Source organism: Zosterops lateralis (assembly GCF_965231275.1).
Source record: "Zosterops lateralis genome assembly, chromosome: 5".
Classification (NCBI taxonomy): domain Eukaryota; kingdom Metazoa; phylum Chordata; class Aves; order Passeriformes; family Zosteropidae; genus Zosterops; species Zosterops lateralis.
This window is the reverse complement of record NC_139766.1, coordinates 61,304,659-61,315,212: the sequence shown is the minus strand read 5'-3', so window position 1 is coordinate 61,315,212 and position 10,554 is coordinate 61,304,659. Positions and strand designations below refer to the sequence as shown.

The 10,554-nt window shown below is 38.7% G+C and overlaps 1 protein-coding gene across 8 annotated transcripts in view; it reads right to left on the bottom strand.

Moving 5' to 3' along the window:
* Positions 1-837: 837 nt before the first annotated feature.
* The window catches only part of ANAPC10 (anaphase promoting complex subunit 10), a 32,243-nt gene continuing 22,526 nt past the window's right edge, over positions 838-10,554 (bottom strand). For all 8 annotated transcript variants that reach the window (XM_083861551.1, XM_083861556.1, XM_083861558.1 and 5 more), the window contains one exon: positions 838-1,218. In XM_083861551.1, the coding sequence (XP_083717677.1) occupies positions 988-1,218 (231 nt within the window). In that variant the 3' untranslated portion in view covers positions 838-987. The remainder of the gene's footprint in view (positions 1,219-10,554) is intronic.

The following is a 10,554-nucleotide window of genomic DNA, read 5'->3' as shown; positions in this document are numbered from 1 at the left end:
GCAATGCCCTTTACTTTAAAACACACATTAAAAGAATTCTGTGCTCTGAACATGAGATTACTTGTGTTCAAGGGAATCTGAGTTCCCAGTACTTTAGAAGGTGCACTGGACCACCACACTCACTCCTGTATTGCTGCAGGATGCCAGAGCATTCCTAAATTGCCTGTTTTCAACAGCTATCATGTCTTAGATGACCTACACTCAGTGTATCTGTATTAATGTATATACTATGTTGAATAATTTGGAAAGGTTTGGTTGTCTTCATGTCATTGTCATCTTCACTGCATTATCAGTCACTAGAACAGGCTCCCCAGGAAAAGGATTATGGCACCAAGCCTGTTACAGTTCAAGGAGCATCATTTAGCTTTAGGTAGTCCTGCAAGAAGCAGCAGATTGGACTTGATCTTCCCATGTCCCTTCCAACTGGAGATATGCTGCAATTCTATGATTAACTTTGCAGTTACAAAGAAGGCTAAATCCATGCACACAGCCACTGAGCAGAAACAACCCTCTGGAGACAAGGTACAACACATCAGCATAGGCAATAATGGGAAAATAGTACTGGTAATGTCTTTAGATCATGTCTGTTCAAGAAGAAGATAAACTTTTTACAGAGCAATTTTTAGGTAGAGGAATGAACTGTTTCCATGCATCATCATTAGGGGAAGAAATCATCCCCCAAAATACCTGTATTGTATCAAATTAATTATTGATTCCCACCCAGTCAAATACATTCTTTTAAGAGTGCCTGGATTGTTTTTTCCTCTCTCAGAGAGCACAAGAGCACTCAGACTCCTTGAAAAAGAAACAAAATTACAGACTACAACACACTGTAACACAAGATTACCTTTATTTCAAAATTGTACAAAGTATAAACATAAAGATATAATTACACTGAAGTAAACCCTGCTCTTTAAGCATCTGAACACTTTAGCAATGATACAGTCATGAAAAAATACCTTTATTATTATTCCTCATGAGGAAATTTTATCTGATGGAGCGATACATCATGAAATCAATTGTTGTACATCTGGGAAATTTACCAATGGAGCTCTCTTCCACAGGGGTGTACACTTTGATTTGCCTCATGTGAGTGTCTCTCCCATTCTGGTGATTGGCCAGAACAGCAATCTGGATCATGAAGGTGCGAATGGGCTTCTTGTGAGTATCTGTGAGAGGAACATGGATCCAGCCACTGGGTTCCACTAATTCCAGTTGCTGCCAAAAGCAAGACAGAAGAGCAAATCATTCAGAACCAGTTAACATACTCCATATAAATGATCACATATTAAACCCATTTAATAAAGCAGTCTTGTTATTAGATTTTAATTATTTTTTCAAATTAATTTGAAATAACAGAGTTGAATACTCACAGCTAATTTACTGCTCATGTAAATGTATACAAATTAATTTGGTTGTCTAGAGCTGTGTTTGCTTTTGCCTTTCAGAATCTACTCCTAATTTTTTGCCCTAATCTTAAAATAAAAATCAATATAAAAGAATAGAGACTTCAGTATAAATTCAAGAAAGTAAAAGTGTAGCATTTGGACCTTCTTACTGAAGATCAATGCTCAAGGATGGCAAAATATGCATTTTATATTGTTTTATCTAGGCACCCTGAAGTACAATATACTAGAGTGACTTATGTAGGAAACTAAATGCACATAAAGTTCTGGGTTTTCAGAAATTCCTTAGATTATTAGGGGGACTGGGGAAGAGGAAAAGGAAGGTGACAGGAAAAAAGAGAGGATACCTCAAATTTCATCTCATGTATCAAGACAGATGCCTGGCCAATTAATAATAGCTGCACAGCCATTAAATCACATTCTAATCACATATGACTTGCCTTTTATACAACATACCCAGTGTGATATGATGATCTTTTCTTTTTCAGTTTTAATCCTCCATAAACCAATGTCAAGGCAAGCAAAGAACAGCATTTTGTTAACTCTAAACCACATCACTGACACAACAGATTGCTGAAATCCAGCTGGATGCTATGCAGAGCATGGTAACAGCTTTTGTTTAAAGCTAGCTGCCCAGCTTCAAAGCACAGCTCAAAACACACATGGAAGAGCACACAAGTAAATAGAAGTCTTAGGGGGGAAAGAAAACAAAACACAAAACAATTGTCCACTAGCAAGTGGATTCACACAGCTAAGCAAATAAGAGTGCTGCTCTTAGCAGCTGAGTTCCCCTAAGGAAGATGTATGGGCTTTGAGCAGCACAAAATTCCCATCTTTCTCCTGAAAATACTGCATGGCACATCCTGGCAAATGCCTTGTTTATGCTGAAGTTTTCAAAAGACCCATCTGAGAGCTACTGGTTCAGAGGCAGCAGACACCCTGAGAAAACAACCCAAGAAACAAGTAAGACAGTTTGATGACTACTTTGGTTTAAAGTAGCAAACAAAAAAATCTTTTACGCCTCCACCTTAAAAGAAAGAACAAGAAAAAACAACCCAACAAATAACCACAACCCAAAGCTCTCCACTGCTGCAGACTCTCCAACAAATTATTTCCAAAGCATTACATTCACTAAACCTTAGCAGCAAATCATTTCACCCTGGGAGCTAGACATTTCCACAAACACACAGTCACTTATTTGTCGTAGCACTGTCCCTTGCAAAAACTTTAAAAATCTATTTGTTTGTGTGTAGGAAACTTCAGGTAATGGCTGACTTTACAAAGGGATGAAAAAAAGATGTCTTGTGGAAGCAGCTTTACAAAGGGCAAATTTATCACGGTGAGGTGGCAGTAAACAGCTTGAGCAAAGATGCTTTCCATCTTCATAGTAAACAGAGGAAGTGGATCCTCCTAACACTTTATTCAACCACTACTAAGGGCCAGTGACTGTGATTTTGAAGAGAATTACAAGGCTATTGCTAATTAAACTCGCATTTAATATCATTCTCAGTGTTTACAAATTTTGACTGCTAATTGAAAGAGGAAAATTTGAGTTCAAGAGCTAAGACACAGATTTTTTATGTTTAGATCAGTATGAAATAGATTAGTTAACACTAAGTAACTTTTAGTAAAAAAAGAAAGGTATGAAAGATAAAAGTATGGCATATTTTTCAATGCTTTGTTTCATCCCTGTTCAGGGGAGGTGGTTATATGCTCTATTTACAGCATGTTATTTTCCAGTCCTGCTACAAAGACAACCTGTTCTCCCCAAGTCTTTCTACAGAGATGGGACAAGTTATTTCTTCACCTGTAAAACCGGCAACTGAGGCATTAGGTTAATTAGACTAAAAGGTTCCCTGGCTCCAGATGTCAAACTTCACATACTCTGAGCCAGTTTTCACTGTCTTAAGCGAAATACGGGATTTTAAAGGAGGTTTAGCTCCCACTGAGTTCACTTGCAGTTCTGCAGTTCTGTGAATGGATACAAGTTCCCAAGCCAGCCACAACACAGAGCCTGAGCAGCCACCTAGGAGCAGTCACTTGAGTGCCTCTTGCAGAAACACCATGACTGAGCACAGACAGCACAATCCATCAGGCACCACTGAACTGTCTTAGCCACAAAGACTTTTTTTTTATTTTCCCAAACCTCTGATTCCCTCACTCCACATTTTCCAGCTTCCCTAACAAATGAATACACAACCTTTACTCATACAGATCCTGGGCACATCTTCAGAATAGGCCCCTTCCCCCAGTCCAGTCAAACAGTTGCCTCTTGACCAAAACACTCGTGATGAAGTTGGAGGCTACAGTGTACTAAATGCAAATGTCAGAGTCAGACTTCAATGTCTGAAAAAAGTGAGCTCTTGACTTCTGCCCTCTAAGCAACATTCCTCTACTGATGTTTGAGTCCAACCTTTTTATTTTAAATTGATGACCACATAGTTCATTAAAACCTTGATACAGACTCAACTACTGAGGTTTAAATGCAACGAAACCAAACTGAACATTCAGTAGAAAAGGAAGTATCGTTTTGCCAGTATGATACATATTTTCCGTGACCAAAGGAATGGTATAAACCAGACACACACATTCTCCCAAATTCTTCTCCTCCACATCTGTCATGCTCTTTCAGATGAGTGAAACAGTTTCTTTTTCCAGAGGGCCCAGGTCTGTCACCAGGGAGAAGGAACAGGACATGGGAATAGGCAGGGGAGATATAAGACAATGCTGCCCACTCCTAGCTCAGTGTCAGCACCCAGACCCAGCCATCACAACTCCTAGCAGAAGTGGGATGAAATATGCAGCTCTACTCTGCCTGGAGCATTCCCAGTGTGAACAGAATCTAAAGGAAGCTTACTGTGAAGTTTTAAGAAATTCCTATTAAGTCCATGCAAATGGCAATCTTTCAAAGCCTTGTAAACTGGTCTGGAAATTTGGGTGGATTTTTACAGGGCAGCAAAAGGCACATCCTCAACACAAAGGCTGAACTATTGCCAAATTTCAAATCCTTGCTTTAGAGCTTGGGGGCACTGGAGCATCAAAGAAGGACACCAGAATATTCTCACACAAGCAAAACAGCATACTTTTCACTAGCCTTATTCTTGGAACAGAACTGCTTTGGCTGAAACTTTCAAAAAATTCAACCCAAAGCAGATATCTGGCATGGAAAAATTTGCCTGAACCTAACTTTGGCAAAAATCAAAGTAACCAAGAGTTAAACCTTAAAATGGAAAGGGTCACACAACCTTAAGTACAGGTGGCACTGGCAGCTCCACCCATAATAAATACTATACTTGAATTTCAGTTGACTTTGCTCAAAGTCAAGCTTGTTCTTCAAAAGCACAGACCACTGTATATACATATAGACACACAGATATTTATATTTCACCTCAACTCTATAGCATCAGTCCCCTATGAGCAAATACCAGATAAAGTTTCCCCCTGTGTTTTTAATCTTATGTAGATCATTAACACTCAGTCATAATTAACTGTCTTCCAACAGATTTTTAAAAATCAGCTTTATCACTATTCACCCGAGGGAAATTAAAAATTCAAAGTTTCTTTCTGATATGTTTTTTCTTGAATTTTTTTTTTTTTTTAAGGAAAATGTAGGAATGAATCAGTGCAAGTTCAGTATTGGTAACTCAGGACAGTTCCTGCAGCTCTGGACTAATCTTACTGTACAATATACTAAAAGCCCAGGGTTTGGGGCTTTTTTTTATATCTGCTTCTAATACTATAAATTTTGTGACAATTGGAAAACAAGAAGATCATGAAAGTCAAAATAAAAGAACAAAGGGATAAAAATTGAAATGGAAAAATCACTCACTTGTCCTTGCTGCTGTTATACTCTAGCTCTTCTCCTGCTTTCTCTCCGTTGCTTTCTTATTTTTCCTGTCCTCTGCGTGCTACAGCTTTACCTATGGACATATACTTCCAACTCCATGAATCCACATTATTTGGAAAGCCAAAGGAAAATTAATGTTCTCAATGGAATTCTCCTCCCCAGCCTATTTAACAGCCCTTTTTCTTCACTTTATTGTCCAGTCCAGAGGTTCTACAGAATTCCATATGTATTTGGCAAGGCTACTACTGCAACTAATGTGTGTCCTACCATAGCAGATGCAAACCACACAACAAAATGCAAATTTAAAAAATTTTAAAAGACCAAGGCAACTTGAGGATACACTTCAGAGAGATGACTGAACACAAGACCAGGGCTTTTGGGAGGAAGCTGCTTGTACAATCCCTAGCCTCTTTATAGGCTAGGAAGTTATTTTCCCAAAGAATACTTTTCTAGTGTATTAATCCTACCTAAATTGAACACTGACCTCTTTTCCATACTCAGTGATATTTTGTCTACATTCTGTGGCGTCTCCAAATGGCATATAACTCTAACTGCTACTTCTACTAGGGTTACAAAGGCAACCCAAATTTTTGGCTATATTTACAGTCGGCTAACTTCCTTGAAATAAGACATGATTTTTCCTGCCCTTTAAAGGTATCTTTTGTGAAGATATAGAGAGGAAGAAACTCACTGTAAGTAGTTTCACATTCAGCGTAATTACAAACACATCCCAGATGTATGTTAGACAGGGTTCCCAGCTCAGGGGAATAAATATATATAAGAAGGAAAAGCAGCTCATTTTTTTCCTCTGGGAAGCATGTGCAGAAGAGGACCCAGGTACTGACAGAAAGCTGAGAATCCTTGCTGCCATCACAGCTTCTGCATGAAACAGGATTCTGAGATGTTTGTACCTCATCAAATTTCTGTTTTATCAACTTTACTACTAGATTCAAATGGCTGTGAAATCAAACAGCATTTGATTTTACTGCTTCTACTTTTCTCATAAAAATGTTAAAGCTGCTTTTTGTTTTAGTGACTCAGCCAACTATGAAATTAAAAGTAGTGGCTAGACTCTTCTTCATACATATGATTTTGTCTCTCTCTGTGCTTAGCTAGTTCTTACAATACAGTTTTTATAAAAACCTAAGCTTTTCAAAGCAGGTGTTCTCAATAAACAATGTATTCTTCCAAGAAGAAGATTATAAAACTAAGTTTCAGGAAAAAGAAATGCTATGTTCAGAAATTAAATATTTATCAATACACAAACTTTCCCATGTAGGAAAAGGCTTTTTCCTGCTTAGCCATTGTTTTTTACATCTATCTGAATATGTTTTCACAACAACTGGCAAGGAGAAAGAAGGCTGGCTCAACTTCCAAAATTCTATTTCCATAATTGCCATGTCCTACCATTTAGTTACCAGGACTGAGAATCTGTGTGCCTCTGCATAATTCCAAGTATTGGAACTGTCAACACATGAAGTAGCAGAGCTTGGGCTTCAGCCATCACTTCACTTAGGAAGGAAGAGAACCAGTTAATAGCAGTGATGCACCAGTTCCAGCAGAAAAAATGAAGCATGTCCAAAAGAAACTTGGCGAGTTCCAAGTGAGCCAAAGGAGGGACACCACATTAGCAGCTTAGCAGGGAACACAGCAACAGGCTCAAAGGACCCACTGTGAACAGCACACTTGTGTGCTTGGGTGGAGCAGCGACCACCTAAGGAGGTGCCTCTGTGGTCTTAATCAGCCACCTCCTTAAACGGTCAAGAAATCTCATTTCAGCCCATTAGGCAAGAGAAGTTTTCCATTCTTTTAAACAACAGTTCCTGAAGAGTCTAAAGGAGCACAGTCCATCCCTCAGGAAGAGTCAGCTGTGGATTTGGGTAGACAGGAGACCAGTGAAACCTGCAAACACTAAAAGTTCCTCTCTTTTAGTATCCTATGGGCTCTTTCTTCAAATAAAGTGAAAGAAATAACCTTTGGGAAGACTGGAAGGTTGAAAAAAGGTCCAAAAGATCCCTGCAAGAAGTTTTATAGAACTTCCTTCAGAGTATTCTGCTCCAGATGAAAACACTAAAAATTAATCAATGCCCAGGTGTGTTAGAAAGTTGTATGCAGTTAAAATAAAGACAACTGAACACTCAAACCAAGCTATAAAGAATATGTAGAAAAGAAAGAAAGGTAAATCTAGAAAAGCAAATCCTTGGTGGGTCAAGGACTAGTATTCACAATGCTAAAATACAGATTCTTACACTGCGCCTTTCCAAATTTCCTGTTTGGATTACCTGAGCAGCACAAATACATTGGACAACATCAGTGGGTTGTGTCCCATTGCTGCTTTCTGAAGGGAGCAGATGATGCCAATTGAGCCATGTATGATGGACCCTAAATTTCATCTGGCAGAATGACTCACCAGCCAACTCATTAAATGGTCTCAGTGCCTGGTCCATTTTGATATTCTTTAGAATTGGGTGTCCTGATTATCATTTTTCCTATACAGTTAAAAAGAATTCCTTTTATTTGATTCTGCTAAGAAACCAATGCAATATCTTCTAAGATGCACATAGTTGATTCAGGCAGAATTTCAATATTACAACAAGAATAAAGTTAGGAAGAACCGAAATTTAATCCATGGAATGGTAAACTGGGAAAGTCAGCTTTATGAATGTCCTCATAGTCTGTCTTTGAAATCTGCTGAAGTCAAATGAAGAACACCTAAGTGGACAACAGTTAAGCCCTAGACATGATGGGGAGCCTCTGCTGAGTAAGTGTGCACATACACTGACCCTCAAAAGGAGGAAATGGGGCAGTGGCACACACTGTGGAACACCAAGAGCTTTAGACATGGATTCACAGGAGAAACAGCTCTTTCAAAAGCACCAAGTGGCAAAGAGTCCCACATAATGATGCCTGCAAAAGGGTCAAGGCTGTGCTGAACTGCCCACATACGCAACTCCTGACAGATGAACTCATGGATGGTCTGGACATGTGTGGAAGGGCCCCTGTCCGTGGTACTTAAACAACCACCACCCTACCCCACAGACCTTTGCATCTGCTCACAGCACTTGCACAGTCAGGTACATCCAGCCTGACAGACAAAATAAATAACCTGCCAAACGTTCAACCTCTGTGAAATTGTCAGCCAGAACTGTCTGACTCAATTGCAATTTCAGAAAATATTCTCTGTTTAACTCCTGGTGGCAGGAAAAAAAAGCAAAAGGAAAGGGAAAAAAAAAAAAAAACCACAAAACTGACAGCAGTCTTTGAATACTTCATTCTCTAGAATGTGCCCGAAAACAGCTCTTCATTCTAGAAAATTTACCTGCAGAAACCAGCAGGAATTTGTCACAGACTGTTTACTAGGAAAATCTCTCTGGAAGAAAGAAACACTGTTTTCCCATTTTCTCTGCCATATGCACTTTTTTTCTTATAGCATGTTCTGTGAAGAACAATAGATAGGCATTTATTGCAAAAATACATACCTCAAGAGATATATATTGCTTCAGAGAAGGACAAAAATGTTGAACAGTCTTGGACAGTTTGCTTTTCAGTCCCACATTATTAAGTCCTATTGTTATGTGAGGTCATTTGAACTTTCACATAATATTTCATGCTGGACACATCCATAAACTAAAACTTGTTAGAGAAAGAATGCTATGCTGTGTATGCTTTAAGTGGCAACCATCCTAGCCACTGGAACTTCAGAAAATAATAAAAAACCTTCTCCCTGTCCCTTTGAAAAGCAGGAAGATCCAACCAGCAAACACAGAACAACAATGCAGTCTAGAATGGAGTTTCATATGTACAAGTATGGAATTAATGCCTAAAACTCCAAAGCAAACCTTCTACCCACAGCAGGGATCTAAGTTTAGTTTGGTATCAGCTAAAAAAGATTTCACCTTAACAGGAATCTCTTGCCCCAGAAGGAATACTGCCCCCAACTGAAATCAGCCATAACAGCTGTGAAATTTTGGATCTTTGCTTTAAAGGAAAACGAGTCTCATAACTCTTTTAAGAGAGGCAGTCAAGAAGTGGAGGAAGGCAAGGCAAATACACCCTAAGTGCAGTAGTATTCTCCTGCAGGGACCTAATCATAATCCACAGCTGTCACAATGCACAGAAATGCCAGACCTTTGTAAGGGCACTGCAACTTGAGAAGATTCCTGGTATCAGGGAAGTCCTTCACACCTGCAGGGACTTGGCTCCAGTGTGAACCTGTTACTTCCCCTGAGCTTGGCAGACAGCACACTGAAGATGAAAAAGCTACAAAAAAAACCTTGAGCTCTGGAGTGGTGACCTGGCTGACAGTATCAAAAAACAGGTAATGCAGCCCAAAACAAGCTTTCTGCCTCAGTTTGCCTATTTCTGGTACCTAAGGGAGTTCAAGTTTTAGTTGCAGACATAGTGGAACAGACTGCATCTGGACAGTGTGGCCTTAAAAATGAACGGTAGAAAATCCATGGTTTGCTGAAAGTCTTTTCAAAATTCCAGCATTCTGAAAGAAGAATGAGGGACTTCTTAAATATATTTTTTTAAACCAGGCTACTTTACAACTCAAATTATTAGTAGCTTAGAGTATTATGGAGGCAGAAGTGACAAAAGAAACAGCACATTTGAAAAACCAAAAAGCAATGAAAAAATTACTATAAAATATATAGCCAGCACTGTACACTGCACATTTACAAAGAAGTGCAAATCTCATTTAGTGAAAACAAATGTTTCATACCTTTAGGGAAGCACTTCAAATCACTCACTGCAATGATTCTTCATTTTACAAGTAAGTAACTAAGGAGGAGACCCCACGTGCACAAGGTAACTGTGTAGGGATACTTCTAAGTGAGGATCTGGCAGATGATGACCAACCCATACAAGTACCTTTTCAAGTGCTTTTGAAAATCCTCAGTAACTTTTACCTGATCAGAAGCTTGGGAAAAAAAAAAAAAAAAAAAAAAAAAAAAGAAAAAAAAGAAAAAAAAGAAAAAGAAAAAAAAAAAAAAACAACCACCCACCTGTCAAACATAACAAAAGCTACTACAACATCCCATGTTTACTCAAACAAATAGTACCACCTGCATTCAAAAGTTTTTAGTCATAACACAAAATACAAAATAGTCACAGAAGTATCAACCCCCCCATGTGGTTAAGTATGTGGACTAAGGTTTTCGTAACAATGGAAATAGGGCACAGAGTTCCTACTTAAGACAATACATTACTAGCACTTTTATTTAAGTTTGTATCTTAGTCATAAATTTGAATTCTCACCCCCCTCAAGCACTGAAAAGCCCTAAGATTTTTCTGTACTGA